We start from the raw sequence: 22119 nt of genomic DNA, 5'->3' as shown, positions 1-22119 counted from the left end.
CTGTACCCTGCCCGTGAGCCTAGTGACTGCTGATGCAAACATTGCATAGCATGGACCAGCCAGAAAACAATACACTGACTAAAGGGACTTGGGGGAGGAAATATAAGGCCTTGGGACTTATAAGGCAAGGGACTTGGGAGAAAGGGAAATATAAGGCCTGCCCCCCTCCTGCATTAAACGAGCCTGTAGCACCTTGCCTAGTGCTTGCTTCTACCTGTCTCCCGGTGTCTGTGTGTTCTCTGCACCTCTTGCCCCCACCCCCCAATTGGCAGGGGACCCAATCCAGGTCAGGGTCTTCACAGCTGACTCGAGGAGGACCTGCAATGCCTGGTGCCCAAACAGGGACCCCTGCCCATGGTGTTGCCGACACCCAGGACCTTGGTTTGTTCAGTAAGTAGGCCCCTGGATTTGTCTGTTTCTTGGGCTGCTTGAGGGTGAGCAAGTAACCCCCTCCTCTGTCCCCTCCACCCTGTCTGTCATTTTTATTGTTAGACTAGTTTGTTAAATCAGAGAGGCACACTCCGCCATGTGGTCCCGAAGCCCATGTCGGCACCTCTCCCCTCTTGGCTCATCCCAGTGAGTTCACATAAGGGCTGATCCACCCCGAACTCAGAGCCCAGGCTTCGGGTCACCCTGTTGCCTGTCCCAGAGACACTGTGTGAGCATATGGCTGAAGGGGTCACGGCCTTCAGAAGTCCCTCACTAAGCACAAGACATTTGGATCTGATACACCCTTACATGTTGGGGTGGTTTACATCCAAGTAGCTCATGGTGCTTCTTTGCTTCCTCTGTGCACTCTTGGTAGTCACCCTTATCTTCTACTTTTATGGCAAATTCCCCTTTGAGAGACCCTCCCACAGTGGGCAATTTACCACCACAATGCAGGGAACCACAAATGGCAGCACTCAAGGTGCTCCTTAAAACCAGAGGGTTGAAAGTGAAACCAAAATATATCGAACACTTTTGGGATGAAGCCACTAATCTAGCTCCATGGGTCTCCCCTGAAAACATGTGGGACCCTAACACGTGGATGCAGGTCCTCTTCCTGGCCCAAAAAAGGGAGGTTGGGTCAGGGATCACCCCCCCCCCCCCGGCATTGTTCATACCAACCCTCCTAGCCATCATTGCTAGCCTTAAATCTTCCTCTCCTGAGGAAGTCATCATGGCCCACAACAAGCACTGCCAGGAGCAATCTAGTGTAGATCTGGCTGTTACCTCGACCCTGGACCTCCCGGACCTGGAGGTGGATGGACACTGCCTCTGCGCCCACTTCCAATAAGGAAGGAGCTCCTTTGCCTATTATCTCAGGATACTCTCCTAGAGTTACCATGACCAGAAATTCCCCCGCCCTGTTACCCGTGGAAGGAGTTACTCCCCCCGCCAATAACCATCCCACCCCTTCTGCTGCTACTGTGCCCCTCCTTCCTAGGCCGCCCTCCTTGAACCCTCACCAGCCTTTGTCCGCATTCCCGGTTAATGTCGTCCCCAATGTGGCGCAGCGTCCATGGCTGTTCACCCCACTTGCTGACCTCTCTCTTATCCATAAGGCAGCTGAGCAATCGGGGCCAACTCCCCATATTTCGAGCAGGTTCTTCGCCAGTGGTCCTTATATTTACAAACCCACTATGACTAGTATAACTTACTAAAGGCAGTCTTAGAACCCTCAGTCTTTCTAAACTGGCATGCAGCCTATGACGATCAGGCTGAGAACCAGGCATATCTAAATCTCCAATATGGCCTCAACATTACGTTGGACATGCTCACAGGATGCGGACAATTTCTGACCTCCATCTCCCAGTCTACTATTGGCCTCCATACCTATTTCCAACAAGTTTCTGATTTGGCCTTTAAGGCCCTTAAGTGTTGCTGCTCCGTGACCCACAAGTCTTTTCCCATAATTTGATTCAACAGTCAGGGGAGTCAGTCCTTCACGGACTTCCTGACCCATGTCACTGAGGCAGTAGAGCGGAGGGCGGAGTCTGGACCCACCACTTGAGAGGGCCTAAACACTCCTACTCATAATGCTATCACGCCTGTCCACAATAACATTCACAAATGGGTACTCACTACTAGAGACTTAGACCCCAGGGCGGGCCCTATTGACGCTTTGACCGCTTCCTTGGAGACTCCTTTGATGCAAGGAAAACCCGCCCACTTTGGCACAGGAAGGCTGCTGGAACTGTGGGGGGCTTGGGCACTTTTGTAGCCACTGCCCAAAAGATACAGCCCACCCCAAGACTCGCTGCCCCAAGTGCAAAAAAGGGGTTCCTCTGGGTTAAGGACTGTAGATCACAACCTCAACCGGACTTGGCTCATTTAAACTTCACCTGGGGCGCCCCTCAGCCCCGCCCACAAGAGGGGAAACGAGACAGATATTATGGACCCTCCTGATCCTCAATCACTCTCCACTAATGACCCTGTTCCTAGATGGGACTGCCATAAAGCGCCTGGTAGACACAGGGGCTGATGTCACCATTATATCAGAAACCGAATCCCTTAAATTCCCTCAATGGAAATACCGGCCAGGCCCACCAATAAAAGGAGTCGGTGGCAAACAAGATACCAAGCTGGTCACACGTCCAGTATATTGGAAGGACTTGGATGGAAAACAGGGCACAGTTACCCCCATAGTAGCAGATGTTCCCCGTAACTTATGGGGCTGAGACATCCTAAAGGACATGGGTGTGGTCCTTACCACAGATGACCATGCCTTTTAAGATGATATCATGCTCCACGATAACTTGGGACTATCAGGGAGAGGACAACACCTTCCCCAACACCCCCAATCCTAATGGCCACTGCCCGCCCGGGATCAACTCCAATCTTGGCACCCGAGCTGATCCCCATTACCTGCCTCTCTAATGACACCATTTGGGTGGACCAGTGGCTTATAATAGAACCTAAATTATCTGCCCTCAAAAATTTGGTAGCTGAACAATTGAGGCTTGGCCACATCGAGCCCTCTCTCAGTAAACATAATACCCCAATATTTGTTATTAAGAAGAAATCGGGGAAATACTTCTCCAAGATCTTAGAGTAGTTAATGCCCTGATGGAAAAAAATGGGCTCGCTACAAGTGGTCGTACCACACCCTACAGCCAGCCCCCATCCCCTCATATCATAGTACTTGATATCCAGGATTGTTTTTTCCAAATCCCCCTCGCAGAAACAAGATACACCTCACTTTGCCTTCACAATATGGGAGCCCAACTTTCAAAGAACAGTCAAGAGATACCAATGGAAGTTATTACCACAGGGTATGAAAAATAGCCCCACAATCTGTCAATTATATGTTAATAAGGCCTTAACCAACATCCCCAAGGACCTAATTGTCATCCACTATATGGACGACATACTGCTTGCACACAAATCTCACAATACTCTACAGGCTGCAATACCCAGTCTGCTTGCTGATCTAGAATATCTAGGCCTCCACATTGCATGAGACAAGTTACAATACATCCAACCTTTCACATTCCTTGGCTACCACATAGATGCAGTAATTAAACCACTTAATCCTTCCATCTTATGATCCCTCTCACCCAGCCAGCTAAGGATCTTCTTAATAAGATAGATCATATACTCTGGTCTGCGTCACTCCGACATCATGACTCAGCAGAACCATTACTGGCCTTGATCCTCTGGACTAAAAATGGTGTCCTGGGGGCACTATGGCAGCCAGACCCCCTGGTGTGGATCCACCTGGCTACCTTGGACCTAACTAGGCTTAGCTCTAAGTATGATATTGCCTTCAAGTTGGCAATTAAGGCCTGACAAACAGCCAGACACATATTCAGAAAGGAACCTGTCAAAATTATACTGCCCTTTCCTCTTAAGCATTCCCAAACATTATGGGCAGACTCTCTGGCTTTCCAACTAATGATGTCCGGGTTCATGGGGGAGTTGATAACCACACACCCCCAGATAAGCGACTGGCCAGCCTGGCCTGTTTGGAAATCACCACTCAGCCACAAGCTTACCCCTGCAAAAACCCCCTACCTTTAGCCACACTAGCCTTCTCGGATGCCAATAAGTCCCGTTATGGCATTGTCATTCAGCGCATGGGAAAGGATGATACCTATTATGTCCAAGCCAATCCCGGCTCTGTCCAGTTGGGGGAGCTCCTGGCCTTGTTAAAAATCTTCCAAGTCTGCCAGACTGAGCCGCTCAATATATTCTCTGACAGCCAGTATACGGTTCAGGCCCTCAGATGTCTTCCCTTTGCTTGGGTAAAAGGCCACAAGGATCCCATCACTAGAACCATGAGAGCTCTCCAGATCATATTAGATAACAGACAATGGCCCTAGCACATCTCCCACATAAGATCACCAAGCTCCCTGGGATCTTGGCAAAGGGAAATGACAAAGTAGATAAAATTATGTCCATAGAGATTCCCCTACTAGAACAAGCCAGAGCCTTACACCAACAATTTCACCTTTCTCCTCGCAGTCTGCACCACCTTCTACCTGACCTACCCATCTCTCAATGCAAACATCTGAGCAGGTCTTGCATTACATGTGCACCCCTTGCTCCCTTAGGCCCCCTCAATCGATATGGAGTTAACCCATGTGGTCTCCTACCCAATGCCCTCTGGCAAATGGACATCACCCATTATAACTCCTTTGGCAATCTTAAGCATGTCCATGTCATTGTTGACATCTACTCCTTTCTTTTCGCCATTGCTCAAACCGGTGAAAAGGCCTCATGCCATTAAGGTGGTCAGATCAGCAATGCTGGTAATGGGAGTGCCATGGACCCTAAAAACTGATAATGGGCCATCTTACACCTCTCTACAATTCCAATCATTCCTGTCAACATGGAAAATTAGCCACTCCCTTGGCATCCCTTATAATCCACAGGGAGAAGCCATTATGGAGCGGGCCAATAGGACCCTCAAAGAAACATTACAAAAATTTGCTACCTGAGTCTAAAAGGGACCCACACCTGGCTCTAATTAAAGCTCTATTTAACATTAATTTCCTGTCCTTCAATGAAAATGGGTTGAGCCCAGCCTACAAACACTGGGCTACCATACCTAGGCCTACACCCCTGCCACTAGTGAGATGGAAGGACACCGTAACATGTCAATGGCAATTGCCCGCCCCCTTGTTAACAAGAGGGCGAGGCTATGCTTCTGTGTTTCCTCAGACAGAAACAAAGTCAGTATGGGTTCCAGTAAGAGATGTGAGGCCAGCAACCGACCAACAGGACCCCCAGGACCCAGAGACCTCGCCGCTATCTGGATAATTGGTTTGCTTTTCCCTGCCCCTGCCATGGCCCATGATCTCTGGGCCTTGGTGGCCTCCCTGCCTATATTCTTGCCCTTATAGCTTCATTCCCCAGCCTACCCCACCCTCTATTCAACTAATTCTACGCTTGGCCTCCCCACCATGGACCCAGTTACTTCCTGGGAATCACTCAATGGCTCCTGGCCCCTAAATAACTCTATGCTTCACTACTAACAATGCATCCTCATGCATTGGGCTGTTCAACCTGACCATCCAAGATTATACTGGCAATGCCTCCTCGGGTTACGTGCTTAAACTCAAGGGTGTTTCCCCTACCTTCAACAACACCGATGTAGCTTCAGTCCTCGCTGCACTGGGGGCAATCATGGCAGGGGTGCAGAGGAGGCCGCCACCCTCCGCCCCCGTTTTGCCCTGCTATTCTATACCCACCCCCCCCAACTGTCCACACACCCGCTCCCTTGCACCCTTTATCCTCGCACTCCCCATACGGTGGCAGAGATGCCTCCCTAAGCCCAACCATGCCATCCCTCCCTTCAGCCACTCCCCCTCTGATCACCCCCTAGGATCTTGGAGACAACTGGCCCCACCTATCCCTGCGGCATTAAGATCTCCCATACCAACCGCGAGTCAATACTCAGTAACTGGGACCTCTGTGGCCCGCACACCTGCATGGACATGAGACTATTACTGGCACAGCAGGGCCTTCAGCTTTCCAACGGCACTTATCCCTCTACTTGTGCCAAAACCAAAATCCTTACATCCACTGATCACATGACATCCTGGCCCCCTACCCCCATTTGCGTTCAGCCCGTTTGCCTTACTGCTAGCCAATGTTACCTCTGATCCTTGGAGACAACTCAATTGCTCTGATACCAACACCACCTGTGTACTAGTGGCCTGCTAGAACCATCCCGCTCTCATAGTTCTCTTTATGTGTGAACCTGTGGCCCTTTGGGTTCCAGTCACCAATGCAACCCACTTCCATGCTGTCACCCTTATAGAGCAGACAGCCTTGTCACAGGACCCCCTGCTTAAAATGGGACTTCGGGGTCACTGCTGCTCTCATTTCAGCCATCATCCTTGCATTAGGTGCAGCCACCACCGCTGCGGTGGCTATCACCCAATCCACTACTGTGGAGACACTCAACAAGGTTGTGTCCAGAACCTCCTCTACCTTTCACACTCGGTCCCTTATCAATCAGCATCTTCATCAGGCAATTAATGTATTACAACAACAGATTGATCTCTTAAGAGCTGGCAATTACCAAAGGCATGGCTCTGCTAGCCTGTGACCCTCGTTTAAGTCACTTTGTCTCACCCCCTATAACGTACAAAATATTAGTAAAGCATGCCTACAACTTGCACACTATATTCATGGCCACTGGAATCAAAAGTTTCTTAATTACTCTATATTACTAACTAATCAAATTATTGCTCTAAATTATACCCGTGCCCCCACACTGGACATCAATTCAGGGTTCTTAGAAAAAAACAGGTCTAATCTAAAAGCACTGTTTGACCCGTCTTAGATCATCACCTACTCCTGTCTTAAATGCCTTATTCTTCGTTCCAGCAGTCAAAAAAAATTCAATCACTCAGTATATCAGGCCCTCAGACCAGTACACGAAGATGATTTCAACCCGCCCTATGCAGCCTGACAGACTTGGCTCACATAGATGTACAAGGCATCCTACAGATAATTCTCCACCTTGACTGATCCTCCGGGACGATACTCCTTGGAGGGCTGGTAGTCAATGACAGGTAAGCTCCTGTCGGGCTGAATCAGCCTAAGCCAGGACATGGATGTGTACACCCATGCTCCAATGATGGGTAAGGTTCATGCCCGGCTAGGACAACCTAAGACAGGCACAGTCCATAATCCTGGGGTCATCCCGAGGTGGAACTGCCTACGGCTCTCGTTGAACAGTCATTTTTAAAGAAAAAGGGTGGAAATGTAGCAGGAGGCCTCCAAAGATGGCGCGGACCCAGAGCCCTGGGATTCAGCGAAGAGTTCACTTCACTTCCTGTCCTGTAAATAGCCTGCAAAAAGGAGCCTGCCAAAAGGAGCCCTCACTTCTGTACCCTGCCCGCAAGCCTAGTGACTGCTGATGCAAACAGACTGCGTAGTGCGGACCAACCAGAAAACATACACTGACTAAAGGGACTTGGGGTAGAGAAAGGGAAATATAAGGACTGCTTCCTCCTGCATTAAACGAGCCTGCAGTACCTTGCCTAGTGCTTGCTTCTACCCGACTCCCAGTGTCTGTGTGTTGACTCTGTGCCTCTTGGCCGCACCCCTCCCAATCAGCGGGGGACCCGATCCAGGTCAGGGTCTTCACAGCTGGCCTGAGGAGGACCCGCAACATGTGTACACACCAAAGTGGCTAGCGTTTGTATAGTCACCCTGTACTGACTCAAATACCAAATTAAATCTTTCATATAGTTTATTTGAAAAGGTCTTGAATTTGTTCCCAAGTATTTTTAAAAAGCTATTTAGGATCCAAACATGTTTAAAGGAAACTGACTTTTTTTTTTTTTTTTTTTAAAGAGTTTAGGTTCAAAAATATCCTTTAAGTGGTACTGTGAGGGGTATGGCTAATGCTGTTCCAACTTAGTAGCCTTAGTTTACCCTGTCTGGCTTGATCTTGCTGAGAGGATGGAGCTTGGCTCCTGCCCACTGGAAGCCAGATGCAGTCAGCAAGTGTTTCCTGCCCTTCCTGGGAGGCACCACACGATGTGTCCTCAGCAGCTGTCAGTGTAGTCAGGAACATGCATCACTTTGATGCTGTTGGCAAGTCAGTCTGGAGTGCAGTGGGAGGGTAGGGGAGGAGAAAGGAAAGGTGTGTGGTCAGGTATACATCCAATAATATAACTTGTACTTCTGGAGACAGCAGGTGAGTTTCTGAAAACTTTAAGCATGCTGGCTTAGTTCTAGAACTGATTTTAGTCAACTGAGATGAGCTGAAAGCATCTGACTTACAGTGTGAATCCTTAGCCCATAGATCTTAGAAACAGTTCAGCTTTCGCCCCTTCGCTGGCCTGGGTGTAGAGGCTCCTCACCCCACCTAGTCATGCATCCCGATGTTGGCAAGAGGGGACTGGGCCCTCACAGATACAGTTTGATGAGCTCATCACTGACCGCCGAGGGCGTCAGCACGCCCAGGTCTGTAAACAGTAGGGTGATTAAGGATGGAGATGTGTAGTCAACCCATGGGTGCTCCTCTTTGAGGTCCTGTCCAGTCTGCACAGACTTCAGAGTATCTGCCTTATACTGAGAAGAAAAAGAGTGTTAGTTTGGTTTGCTTGGAATATCCAGGCTCTGCACTGCTGAAGCCCTGGCCTGAGCAGTTAGTGTGCTCCTGCCAGAACTGCTCTGGTAACAGGAGGCTGTCCATGCAGTGTCTGGCCAGGAGAGCATGTCAGATAATACAGATAAGGCTTCAGTGAAAGGGCTGGGCCAAAGTCACACAGCTTGTAAATGTAGAGACAGGAACTGAGCCAACAACAGTTGATTCCAAAGCTGGGATTCACTGTCCTCCTTGCCTCTTCTCTGCATGTAAAGAGTGCTGCTTAAGTACACAAGACACTGAGATGGACAACAAATGTGAGTCCAAGTTCAATAACCAGTTTGTCTTCATATGTCAAATGCTGAGGAGCTGGGCTTGGTGGTGCACACCTTTAATCTCAGCCTGTACTTCAGAGGCAGAGGCAGGCCAGCCAGGGGTACACAGTGAGACACTTGTTTAAAAACAAATCCTCAAACAGTGGAGGAAACAATGAGAAGTGAGAAACTTTCTGGAACACTGAAGTTTCAGTTTAGATCTTAAAGACCCTGTCAAATATATAAAACTTGCCTTAAACTTATCTGGGACATCTTGCTGGTTGAGGGGAAAGAGACGTACAAACTTGAAACTCTCTGCAACCACATAGAAGGGCTTGTTCTGGGCTTTGGCACACACAGCCATCTGGTTGGTTCCAATCTGGGATGTTAGAAAATGGAAGGATGAGCTTGTATAGCACATTTGAAGCCGAAGGACAGAAAGGGTGTGAATGAAGGAGGAGGTACAGTTCTTTGGAGTCAAGACTTTTTTGGAGGCAGGGGCTCATGTATCCTGTGCTGATCTTGAACTCAGTATGTAGCCATGGATGTCTTTGAACTTCTGATCCTCCTGCTTCTACCTACTTTGTGCTAGGATTACTAAAGCAGTGCATCACCTGGTTTTATGCATTGCTAGAGATCAAACCCAGGCCTTTGTGCATGCTAGGAATGCACTATACCAACTGACCTTTTAAGAAAGAAAACACAGGGCTGGAGAGATGGCTCAGAGGTTAAGAGCTCTGACTGCTCTTGCAGAGGACCCGGGTTCGATTCCCAGCACCCACATGGCTGCTAACAACCTTCTGTAACTCCAGTTCTAGGGTATTCAACACCTTCTTCTGACCTCCATAGGCATTGCATGACATGGGTACACTTGAATACATGCATGCAATACACTCAACACAAAAATAATAAATAGAATAAAAAAATTATTTAAAAAAAGAAAGAAAACAGTTGTTCCCCCAAGATAAATGGTCCCTAAGCACCCGAAAAGGTGCTCCCCACAGCTTAAGGAAAAGTAAATGAAGCCCACGAGAAGCTAACACCTCATATCCCCAGGGACACAGATGCTTGTTGACCAGTGTCCACATGGTTGGCCTACATAATGGAGTACTATTAAGCAAAGAGAGGAATGGAGTCTGGCATATGCTGCAATATAGATGAATCTTGACAGCATAGGGAGTGAAACTTGTCAAACTCCAGAGGGTGAGCATTATGTGAATTATGCATTATTTGTGGTCTTAGAACTGGTCAAAGACTGAAAGTACAACAGAGGTGACCAGGGACATGGAAAGGACACCTAGGAATAATGAAAGTTTTGTAAACGTACACTGGTGACAGCATGGGATGTGGATGCACTTAATGCCACTGAACTGAACCCTTAAGATGAGAACAGCACACACACCTTAACCACATCATAACTAAGGCATCATGAAGCTTTTCCAAGCTGAGTAATAGAGAAATTATGAATATACTGAGACTGAACATGCTGAATTAAAATGAAAACAAAAATCAGAAGCCTCAACTTCAAGTAAAATCTCTTCTGCCTGGGTATGGTAGAACATGCCTGTAATCTCAGTACTTGGGAGGTACAAGAATCAAGAGTTCAAGGCCAGCCTAGCTTCCCAAGACTCTGTCTCCAAAAAAAAAAAAGCAAAATTCACTAAAAATCCAAACAGACACATCCATTTTGTATAAATATAAGCAACAATGGCTTGAAATCCACAGAGTCAATCTCCAGAGAGGGAGGTTTGGCAAAGGTCCTCCTCACTGCTACAGTGGCTTACAGGATCAGGTGATAGCACCTACCTTGTTAATAATTCCTCCGTTTTCAACAACCCCTTCAGCACCAACTATGACCAGGTCTGCTTTTTCCATGATATAGCTGAGGAAATGAACAGAAGCTATGTTGTTCAGGGCTGTAGTTGTCATATCCTCTAATGTTTGACCTGGTGGGGACAGGCTCCTCCCATGCCTCCTCCTTCAGAGGGGCTTTTAGCACCTGAGAACCAGCCCTGGCATTGTTACTAGCTCCCTTGTTAAGGAAATGAAAACTTTACTGTGTAGACCAGGCTGGCCTAGAACTCACTATGTAAACCAGGCTGGTCTTGAACAAAGGTCCATCTGCTCTGCCTCCTGAGTGCTAGGATTAAAGCCAGGCACTACCATGTCCAACTATTAAAAGAAATTATACTTATTTTGTGTATGATTGTGGCATGTACATCATGGCCTGTGTGTGGTCAGAGGATAACCTGTGAAAGCCAGTTGTCTCCTTCTACCATCCATGTGGATCCCAGGGATTGAACTCAGATTATCAGGCTTAGCAGCAAGCATCTCTACCTCCTAAGCCATCTCACCAGTCCATGAAAACTTTTTTTTTTTAAACAAAATTCTGTATGTAAGTGCATCACATGTATGCAAATGCCGGAGGAGGCCCGAAGGCATCAGATCCCCTGGAATTGGAGCTACAGGTGGTTGTGAATCACCAATGTGGTTGCTTGGAACTGAACCTGGGTCCTCTGCAAGAGTAGTAAGAGCTCTTAACCACTGAGCCACCTCTCCAGTCCCATGAAAACCTTTGCTCACGACCTCACAGCACGACAAACGTGCAACGTGTATAAGAACTGTTAGTGCAGATTCATCCTCACTGGTATAGAGTACTCTAGTTTCTGTCCTACTTCAATATATAGAAAATGAAAACATCAAACACCTGATGTGAAGGGGCAGAAGGGTTAAGAGCCAGAGGACCAGGACACCTGCTGCTAGATAGCGTCGTCTAGACATGGCAGGGAAGCTGCACCTATGCAATCTCAACATATGGCTGCCTCAACAAGACCTGTCTTGACAACATTAGCTGACACACCAATGTGGATGGGGAAATTTCACAAGGTCGCACCTCTAGATGAAGAGCTGCAGGGATCAATGGCTGCTGGGGGAGGGAGAGTCAGTTTTCTCCAGGGACAAGCTCCCTAAGCAGTTATCCAATCCCAAGTGCTCAGCCCTAAACTTGTGTACACACTAGCAACACTAAATGCATAAGTAGATTTTATGCATGTATATGTAACAATAATCAAAGAAGAGGTCATGAAATTGAGACTGTGTGGGGGAGGGGGGGCAGAGCAATGTAAATACAGTATGAAATTCTAAAAAAAGATTAAAACCAACACCTGATGTGATCCATGGTTGAACTGTGATTGGACGCAAGCATTCTATAATCCAAAAATGTATCTAGCAGGGCAAAGGCAGTTTACCTTTTAAAATGAGCAGTATCTGGGTTGGAGAAATGGCTCAGGGGGCTAGTTTTCTCTTGTGAAATACACTGATGCCCACAAGGTGGGACCTTAGTGTCATGGGTGGGACAAGGCTCTCAGCATGCCACTGAGGAGAGCCCACATCTCTGGACACAGTGAGCACTGATCACCTAACTCCCAACCCTAACCTGACCTTTGCATCTTACTGAGAACATACAAACAGCTGGACACCTGCAGTCTCAGCACTCCGGCTGAGGCAGAAGGACTGTCAGTTCCAGGTCAGTCTGAGTTCCACAGTAAGATTCTCAGAAACAAGTAAAAACTCAACAGCAAAAGTGCTTGAACACTGGGATCTATCATGCTGTGCACACAGCCCTCTTCCCCATATCACTATCTTCTGCACTCTTAAGACCTTGTGATGACCTTACTGCTTACTACCTAGCAAAAGTTAATTATTGAGATTTAGACTTTACTTTGAAAGCCCTACTTGAAGCAGCACTAGGAGTGAGCACCCTCCAATGGCCAAGGGAGATACACATGCACACTTACCCAACAGCAGCATCCAGCACCACAGTGACAGGGACGTTGAGGTGGCAGAGGGCTTTGGCCATTTTCTTACTGAAGATATTTTGAGAACATTAGATAAAGTCCAAGAAGGTTCCACTGTGATGCATGATGAGCTTGATTTAGACAGTGATGTCATGTGTTAGGCTCAAAATGCAGTAACAATAATGCATTAAGGGGTTGATCCTAACTGAATTAAGTAAATGATAATTTGGGTTTTTCAAACTATGGAGATGGGGATACAGCTCCAGAGTGCTTGACTAGCATGTGCAAACGTGGATTCAGTCTCCAGTACTACCACAAAAAAAAGGTGTATTTAAGGAGTCTGCCTTAAGACCATTTGCCGTTCTTATCTTCTGAAGATGGGGCTGTGAATCACTGATAAAAAACTCTGATAACAGCCAGGTGTGGTGGCATACGCCTGTAGTCCCAGCACTTGGGAGGCAGAGGCAGGCGGATCTCTGTGAGTTCAAGGCCAAGCTGGTCTACATAGTGAGTTCCAGGACAGCTGGGGCTACAGGGAGACCCTGCTTCAAAAAGACAAAAGAAGACAAAAAAACACAAACTCTGATAAAAGGTTTTCATCAGCACAGTCTCCTGCTTTTCTCTGATGGAACTACTTAAAGAAAATCCCTGAAAAAAAAAAAAAAAAAAAAAAGAAAAAGAAACCCCTAGAGCCTGTACTATACCCTCTGAAAACTCACAAGGAAGTTCCTCCCAGAGGCAATGCTGACTGGCCAGCCAGTTTGGTAAAATACTTGCCCTGATAAATCAGGCTGAGACTCGGTGATATACACACTAAACCGTTTCTTGGCTGCCACAGCTGCTTCCAGGACTCTCAAGACCACTCTGGAGTAGGCGTGAGTCAAAATTCTCTGTGGAACAAGATACCTTCGTTAAAGGGGCAAACTCCTAGGCAGTGATCGCCCACACTCCCACACTGTTATATAATGCATGTGCCTGGCACTTGGAACTCCTGTGTGCTATAAATCAACTGTAATCAGAAGGGAGACCACAAGAGTTCATTGAACTGCACACCCAACAAGAAGTTTGGTTTCTGCTGGAGGATGGTATGTGTTCCCCTGGTGGAATATCTCCATGAGGTGTTGCTCACAAGGTACAAAGCTGGTACAGTGAGCCCAGGAGGCTCATAGGCTGGTTTCCCTGCCTCTAAGATATCTTACATCCTTGGCCCTCAAGTACCAGGAAGGTCACACAATGCAGTGGCTATATGAGGCCAGTGGCAATGGAAAGGCTAAGGGGAAAGGAGCACTCAGTGCCTGCTATTGTCATGTGGTCCTGCTGTTGCAGATCTCGATTCTTCTAGAAAAAGTGAAAATCTAATAAAACTAAATGCAAGCAAGTTTTTCAAGACTGACAAGCACCATCTGGTGTAAACACAACTACCTGTAGTGCAGATGATGACTTGGACGCACTGACGCATGGCCTCCAATTTAGGAAGGGCACAGAGGATTACATTATGAAAGATGGTGGACTCAGCTCGCTAGTTGCTGGAAGGGTCCCACCTGACACTCCTTACAGATCCAGGTTCTCAGGACCCATCCTGGACCTTCAGAATCTGCATTTAACAAACCCCCAGGTGATTTGACTTAATGTTCAAGCATGAGCAGCTCTTCTTTGAACTCAGTGGAAGGCTGCTTGTATGCATGAAACCCAAAGGACAATGCACAGTAAGGCCTCAGGGAGAAAGCATAGCCAGAATCATCATAGCTTTGCCTCTACTTGGTGCACACCTATTTTTCATTGCCTTTTGCACATGCTCCCCCAAACTTAGGTCACTATTTAATAACATACTTCAAAGGAGGGAAGAGTAGTAAAGCTGAGGGTGAGATTTAAGAGCTACAATGCAAGTACATGCTTGTATGGTTCAGGGAGGCTTCAGTGGTATAAGGGCTGTGCTAGTGGAACAGACAACATGAATTATTACCTGATGGAGGGAACAAGCTAAAGACTGGCTTAACCTGTCATTCCTAACCTAACCAGGAACACATGGCAGCTTTAAAGAGAACATCTACATCCAATACTGACACTGGCTGTGAAGATGCTCAGTAGTGACTCTGAGAAGATCCGATCAGTGGAGACACATCCCACATTAATTCATTACAAATCCAATCATAAAAATACTTCCTTAGAAAAACAGCTTATTAAGGGGCTAGGGACGCAGGTCAGCGGTAGAGAATTTATAGTACATGTGTGAGGCCCAGCTCCGCAATAAAGAAAAAAAAGCTTATTAAATCAAGAATCATCAGTGCTGGCCCCACATGTTCCTCTGCCCATTCACAATGACTAGCCTCTATCACATCTGTATTTACAGAGCACCGTGTGTTATGCACACCATCTCATTTATTCCTCACAAAACCGCAAAAGGTAGGTGCTGCAGTTGCCCTTAATTAACAGAAGAGAAAACTGAAGAACATAGCAGTAACTTGTCCAAGGTCACCCAGCAAGTAGATGGCAGAGCCAGGATTTAACCCCATCAGTTTGACTTGAAAGCTCTTGCTCCTAGTTACCACATGAGAGGAATCTACTCACTGCTCCATCTTTGATGAAAGTATGGCACAGGTCAGCAATTTTATTTCTTGACAGGGATATTCTCCTAAGGAACAGTTCTCCCCTCTCAATCATGATCTTTTTACATTTGGAGTAATCCTAGGAAGAAAAGAGCAAAATGAAGGGAGAAAAATTCCAGTAATGCTTAGACTATCTGCAGGCAAATAGAGGGGCAGAAGGGAAGGAACTCCAAGGGAGGACAGGGCTTACAGAGTACTCCAAGGAGGTAAGGCTGATGAAGCGAAGGAAAAGCTCCCCGCCAGAGGATACTGCCACCGAGGAGTCCACGCCGCACAGGGTTTCTATGGCACTGGTGAGATTCGCTCTCAGGCCCTGGATTGTCTCCCCTGCAATGATGAAATGAGAAATGTGACGTTCATTAGACTATTGCTGGGTCTATAGTTAGTCACTCATTGACTACTGGATGCATCTATATACCATACACTGTTCCAAAGGCCAGGGGACACTGCACAAAAAATGGCTCTGTTCTCACGGAGCAATAAACAAGCACAGAAAGCAGCAGATGAGTTAGTTACTCACTGTAATGAGGACAGGAAAAGGCAGAATGATGAACAAGGTGGGAATTTTTTTTTTTTAAACAGGAGTGGCCTCTTGGATTAGAGTCATTTAAACACTTTCAGGCTGGAGAGATGGCTCAGTGGTTAAGAGCACTGGCTGCTCTTACAGAGGACCTGAGTTTGATTCCCACCACCCACACGGCAGCTAACCACCATCTGTGACACTGTTCCAGGGAATCTGACATCCTTTTCTGACTTCTGCAGGCATTGCATAACACAGGGGTACTTACATACACGCAGGCAATACACTCATACACATAAAATAAAAAATAATAATCAGGGGCTGGAGAGATGGCTCAGCGGTTAAGAGCACTGACTGCTCTTGCAGAGGATCTGAGTTCGATTCCCAGCACCCACATGGCAGCTGCGAACTGTCCTTTACTCCAGTTCCAGGGGAATCTGAAGCCCTCTTCTGACCTCCTCGGCATTGCACGACATGGTTGCACTCACATACATGCGGGCAATACGCTCACACACATAATATAGAAATAATAAATAAAACATTAAAAAAAAAAACTTAAAAAAAAATAAAATAAAAAATAAAACCAGACTTGAATAAGGATGGACCGACTTAGGAAGATCCAGAGAGGACAGCTCTGTGTGCAGACTGAAAAGATGCAAAGGTCCAAAATGGGATCAAGCTTGGAAACAAAAACAAAGAAATGGCCAACAGGATGGATAAATGGGTAAACATACTAGCCATGCAAGCCTAAGGACCTGAATGTGAGCCCCAAAACCCACAGTAGAAGGAGAGAACTGACACCTGAAAGTTGTCCTCCAAACTTCACATGCTTACTGTGGCACATGTACATACACACTCATACATACATTACTTTCTCTCTCTCTTACTATGGCACATGCATTCACACACTCATACGCACATTTCTCTCCCTCTCTCACACATATATTACTATCAGAATGTTCTTACTCTGGAACATTCTCTGTAGCATCTGCATAGAACAGCCAGGCCAGGCCAGGAGCTCAGTAGGCATCCACAAAGCTAAACTACTACTGCTGTCATTAAATCTTCCTAGCAAAGGCAGTATTTGTGATTCTTCATTTGGAGACTATTTCGTAGACAAATGGGAATCTTTTGGGAGATAACTTGAGGGATCTGTCCAGGTCAAAAGTGCTGACTTGAAAACAGCAGCTCAACTTGAGGCAAACTTGCATCTCTGACTGTCCATACTAACAGTCATGTGAAGATTTCCAAGGTCCAAACTGTTCAAGATTGACTACCTTTATCTCTCTTCAGGAACTCCAGCAAAGTCCGGATGGCAGCCACTGCTGAGGCCATGTCAGGATCTCCTTTCATTTGAGACTTAAAGTACTGAATTAACTCTAGGATGGGAGGAAAAATGAGTCACCACATGCACTTAGTGAGCTTGATAATTACTGCTGAACTTAGGAAGCAAAATCATTTAAAAAAATACTTTCTTCCCCAGAGTACTTCAATGGCATGACAAATGTTGAGGGGGATAGAGAAACCACCACATAACTGTTTTCAGGATTGCATCTCTTTCATTCCTTAAAAAAGCTACTGGATGGGGCTGGAGACATAACTCAGTGATTAAGAGCACTGGCTGCTATTGCAGAGTACCAGGTTCAATTCCCAGCACCCATATGGTGGATAACAACCATCCATAACTCCAGTTCCAAGGGATCTGACACCCTCTTCTGACCTCTGTGGGCACTGCAGGACACTGGTGCATTTACACACATGTAGGCAATACACTCGTACACACAAAACAAAATATTTTTAAAAAACTACTGGTGTGCAAAGCATAAAATTTAAGCTCTAAGAGTAAGGGCCATTCTATTCTAGTGCCTACTTTCTTTTTTAAAAAAATATTTTACAGCTGGGCATGGTGGTACACCCCTTTAACCCCAGCACTTGGGAGGCAGAGGCAGGTGGATCTTTGTGAGTTCGAGGCCAGCCTGGTCTACATAGTGAGTTCCAGGACAGCTGGGGCTTCAAGGAGACCCTGTCTCAAAAAGACAAAAAAAATTTTTTAAAAATTATTTTTGTGTATGCGTGTATTGCCTGCGTGTAGGTAAGTCCACTTGGGTCGTGCGATGCCCACGGAGGTCAGAGGAGGCTGTCGGATCCCCTGGAACTTGAGTTACAGACAGTTGTTGGCTGCCGTGTGGGTGCTGGGATTCGAACCTGGGTCTTCTGCAAGAACAACCAGTGTTCTTAATCGCTGAGCCATCTCTCCAGCCCTTCTAGTGCCTACTTTCTAAGGGAACCCAACTCATCCACTTTATCAATTTCACCTGCACCCCTCCAGTCTCTGCCCATTCAAGTCTATTATGGATACAAATGCACCTACAGTTTCACCCACTTCATTTTTATTCATTAACGAGAGCTTATTAGTTTGCCATTGTTTTTCACTTAATAAAAGACTCTGATAAGCACAGTGGAGGAGCAAACCAAAGGTGCCTTATTCAGCAGGGCAGGGCGCGCTCCCGAGAATTTCGCGGCTGAGGAGGCCTGCGCAGGTTTCCCGATGCCTGTCCGACCAGCTCGTGTGGAGGCGTGTTCTGCCGGCGTCCTCCAGCCCGGGCCGGGGACACAGCGATGGCCGCAGGAAGCAGCCGGAGCCTGGACAGCTACGCCCAGGAGCCCAGGCTGGGCTGGCGAGGCCTGGGACCCGCGCGACATCGCCTCCCTGGCAGCCCGACTCACCCTGTTCGTCCATGGTCCTCTCAACGCGCCCCACAACCACAACGGCAGTGAGCCAGGGGCTGACAGCACGCCTCGGCACTCACTTCCGGCGCCTCGGGGAGGGACTTGCGTCTCTTGTCCGCGCCGGAACTGGCCTGTTAGACTCCGGGCTGATCCTCAGCATGAGGCCACTGTGCGTGGAGGCGTCGGGGAATCATGGCTTCCGATGGTGAGGGTTGGCGGCGGACCGCAGCTCCGGTGGGCGCGATCCATTTGGTCTATAGAGGAGCAGCCAGTGCATTCGTTCAGCATTTTTTTTTTTTTTTTGGTCTTTTTGAGACGGGTCTCCCTTTAGTCCCAGCTGCTCTGGAACTCATTATGTAGATCAAGTTGGCTTCGAATCACAGAGATTGGCCTGCCTCTGCCTCTCGAGTGCTGGGACTAAAGGCGTGCGCCACCACGCCGGACTTTCATTCAGCAATTTTTAAAAAAGAGCTCAATGTAGCCCAGGCAGTCTTCTAACTCGCTATGTAGTAGTGGATGGCCTTGAACTCCTGATCCTTCTGCCTCAGCTTCTAGAGTACTGGGATTACAGGCGGGTCCCGTCACGCCGTTTTTTATGCGGTACTGTGGGTCGAACTCAGGGCCTTCCGCATAGGAAGTAGTCAGTCTACCAAATAAGCTACATCCCCAGCCCTAATTTTCTTTTAGGTAGGGTCTCTCCTGCCTCAGCCTCCCGAATGCTGAGATTATAGACCTGCTCCACATGTTCTGTGTATTCAGTAAATATTTTTGTACTGCCCTCAATGTGTCAGACATTATTTTCTGAACTGGGCAACACAGCACAGAACTTGACAGACAGGGAAGCTTGTAGTGGTTAATGTCTTGTGGGCTGGAGAGGCAATGAAGTTAATTCCAAAGGGTGATAAGGGCTATGAAGGTAATGAGAATGTGTGGCAACAAGTTCAAAAGGAGTTCCTTTAGCTAGGAGTCCAGGAAGGAGTGAGATATGAGAGTGAAGATGGTAGGGCGTTAATGACATTAGGAAGTTTTGCATGAAGTGCACCAAGTACAAAGGTCCTGTAAGGTTAATTAGAAGAGCAGAATGTAATCCCAGCACTTGGGAGGCAGAGGCAGGTAAATCTCTGTGAGTTGAAGGCCAGCCTGGTCTACATAGTGAGTTCCAGGCCGGCTGGGGCTACAGGGAGACCCTATCTCAAAAAGACCAAAAAAAGAAAAAGAAAGCAGAATGGGACTGGAAGGATAGATGTGGGTGGGAGACTTTGATTCATATGTTAAACTACTAGTTATAAATTTAAAAAAATACATTTTTCCCCAAAGATTTTTGTATTTATTTTTTTATCTTGTGTGCGTGTGTGTCTGTATGTGTATGGGCCATCATGTGTGGAGGTCAAAAGGCAGCTTTTAGGAGTAAAAATCTCTCCTGTGTCGTTCTCTCATGCTATGTCAGTACCAGGAATGGAACTCAAGTCATCAGGCAAGTGCCTAATAGACTGAACCATCTCACTGGCCTAGACTTACTATTATTTGATTGACAGTTTTAGATGATCACTTTGGCTACTGGGTGGAAAACAGATTGTGGGGAGCAGGAACAGTTAAGAAGATCCATTCAGCAGCCATACCAGTTACTCATACTTTCTGTCAGTATTGATCTGTGTCACAATCCTCTGAGAAAGGCAGACCTGACACTGCTAGTCTACACATGAGGCAGAGGTCCCAAAAAATTGACAGGGAAATTTCTTGTGTAGACTTCTAGGCAGTGCTTTTTTTTCCTTTCTCAAGTGTCTTGGTACTAGTGGGGAAAGAAGAGTTACTAGGATTTGTGTCTGCAGAAGCCAGAGATGGGGTGCTGTCTTATGAAGGAAATGGGGCTGCATGAAAGAGGGAAGATAGGAGGCAGAAAAGGTGACTCGTCTCTTTGCTTTCCCATTGAGTATCTTCATGGCTTCTAGCATGGGGAAACCCTGTATCAGGTTTTTAAAAAGACAAGCTTAGCAGGCCTTAGTAAGACTCATCTGCTCCCCCCAACACTGCAGCCCTGGGATATGAATTCCACAAGGGCAAGACTTCTGTCCAGTTAAAGTATAGGTGCTTGCTGAGCATGGTCCCAAACATAATCTCAGCTCCTCATAAAGTAGGAGGGTAACAAGTTCAAGGACAGACTAAGCAGTTAATATTAACACCAGGCTCAAAATAAGACAGGGCTGGGGATGTAGTTCAGTGGCAGAACTCTTGCTTAGCATGCACAAGGCCCTGTGTTCAATTCCCAGCACCATAATAAATAAAGTGTAAGTCCTTTGACTTGTACCCCAGTTTCCAACAGCTAATACTGGATCGTAGTGTGAATGTTGAGTGGTTGTGTTAAGATGGCCTTTTTAGTAGTGCTTGTCATTTTGGAGAGTGGCCTAATTCCTTTCCACAAATCTTTCCATAATAAGAATTATTTACCCCTTTTGGCTTTTACTTTTAAAAAGTGGTTCCTGGGCTGGGAATGTAGTTTATTTAGTAGAGTGCTTGCCCAACATGCACAAAGCCCTGGGTTCAATCCCTAGCACCCCTTAAAATCAGGCTTGATGCTGCAAACCCATAATCCTAGCACTAGGGAGGTGGAGCCAGACAGATCTGAAGTTCAAGGTCATCCTCCATGTTTACAAGGAGTTTGAGGCCAGTTTTGGCTACATTAGAAAATAAATAAAAGATTCCTAATTTACCTGGCCTTGCTGTTCTGTGATGGGTTGAACTGGCTGCTCATGTGACCTTTAATTCTGCTTGAGATTCTACCACTGGAAATCATCGAGTCTCATTCAGTGACTGTCCAGGACCAGGCATTTATAATGCAGAATCCTTTGGGTTCACTCAGTGAGTATTTGATGAGTATTCAACGTGTGCCAGGAGCAGAGGGTTAGTAGTAAAGTAGAGAAGCCTCACCCTTGTGGAATTCATATCCCAGGGCCTGTAGTGTTGTGGGGGAGCAGGTAAGGTTTACCAAGGCCTGCTGAGCTTAAGTCTTCTTAAAAACCTGATACAGGGTTTCCCCATGCTAGGCAGGTGCTCTACCCTTGAGCTGTATTCCCAAACTTAATGGGACTTGTAGAATGAAAGGCATTTGAAGGCATGACCTAGACTTAATTGACACATCAGGAATGTTATCTTTTTTTTTTTTTTTTTTTTTTTTTTTTTTTGAGGGGCATCCAATTTGTTATATAGCAGAGTACCTTGAACTCCTGCTCCTCCTGCCTTCGCCTGCTGAGTGCACCACCACACCTGGCTGTAGTGCTGGGGGTGAAACCTGGAGCCTTGTGCATGCTACCAGGGCACTCAGCCAAGGGCGCTACATCGCTAGTGGACAGACAAATCTTTAAGGTGCAAAATTGGTAAGTGCCCTAGACTGGATACATCCTGTTTTTACATTCTAGCTAATTGACTGAACCTTTGGTTCACAGTCCTTTTTTTCTCTGAAAACATGAGGTGAGGGCCGGGCTTGGTGGTGCACACCTTTAATCCCAGCACTTGGGAGGCAGAGGCAGGCAGATCTCTGAGTTCAAGGCCAGCCTGGTCTACATAGCGAGTTCCAGGTCAGCTGGGGCTACAGGGAGACCCTGTCTCAAAAAAGACCAAA

The 22119-nt window shown here is 46.9% G+C and overlaps 2 protein-coding genes across 7 annotated transcripts in view; one reads left to right on the top strand and one right to left on the bottom strand.

Annotated features, from left to right (window-relative positions):
* Window positions 1–7675: 7675 nt before the first annotated feature.
* Window positions 7676–18596, bottom strand: Eif2b1 (eukaryotic translation initiation factor 2B subunit alpha). Of its 5 annotated transcripts, none has more exons than XR_003850479.1 (10): window positions 18501–18592; window positions 17051–17152; window positions 15444–15580; window positions 15216–15332; window positions 13425–13537; window positions 12648–12716; window positions 10657–10732; window positions 9104–9229; window positions 8230–8520; window positions 7676–8050 (listed from the first exon to the last, which is right to left on the bottom strand). XR_003850479.1 is itself a non-coding variant. In XM_008839280.3 (10 exons), exons 1-10 carry the CDS (start codon window positions 18511–18513, stop codon window positions 8024–8026), a joined length of 912 nt encoding a protein of 303 aa, XP_008837502.1. In that variant the 5' UTR covers window positions 18514–18593; the 3' UTR covers window positions 7676–8023. The 5 variants fall into 5 exon arrangements, 4 of the variants coding, with proteins under 4 accessions (XP_008837502.1, XP_008837501.1, XP_008837505.1 ...); XM_008839280.3 differs by having other exon boundaries at window positions 8389–8520; window positions 18501–18593; XM_008839279.3 differs by having other exon boundaries at window positions 7676–8520.
* Window positions 18597–18612: 16 nt separating this feature from the next.
* Gtf2h3 (general transcription factor IIH subunit 3) overlaps window positions 18613–22119 on the top strand; it is a 25551-nt gene continuing 22044 nt past the window's right edge. The window contains exon 1 of one of the 2 annotated variants that reach the window (XM_008839284.3): window positions 18613–18708. In XM_008839284.3, coding sequence (XP_008837506.1) covers window positions 18696–18708 — 13 coding nt within the window. In that variant the 5' untranslated portion in view covers window positions 18613–18695. The remainder of the gene's footprint in view (window positions 18709–22119) is intronic. The other variant, XM_008839285.3, reaches the window with a different exon arrangement.

The sequence above is a fragment of the Nannospalax galili genome, unplaced genomic scaffold (genome assembly GCF_000622305.1).
Source record: "Nannospalax galili isolate Female #2095 unplaced genomic scaffold, S.galili_v1.0 scaffold218, whole genome shotgun sequence".
NCBI classification, from domain to species: Eukaryota; Metazoa; Chordata; class Mammalia; order Rodentia; family Spalacidae; genus Nannospalax; species Nannospalax galili.
The sequence above is the reverse complement of the archived record's forward strand: the minus strand, read 5'-3'. Positions and strand labels throughout refer to the sequence as shown.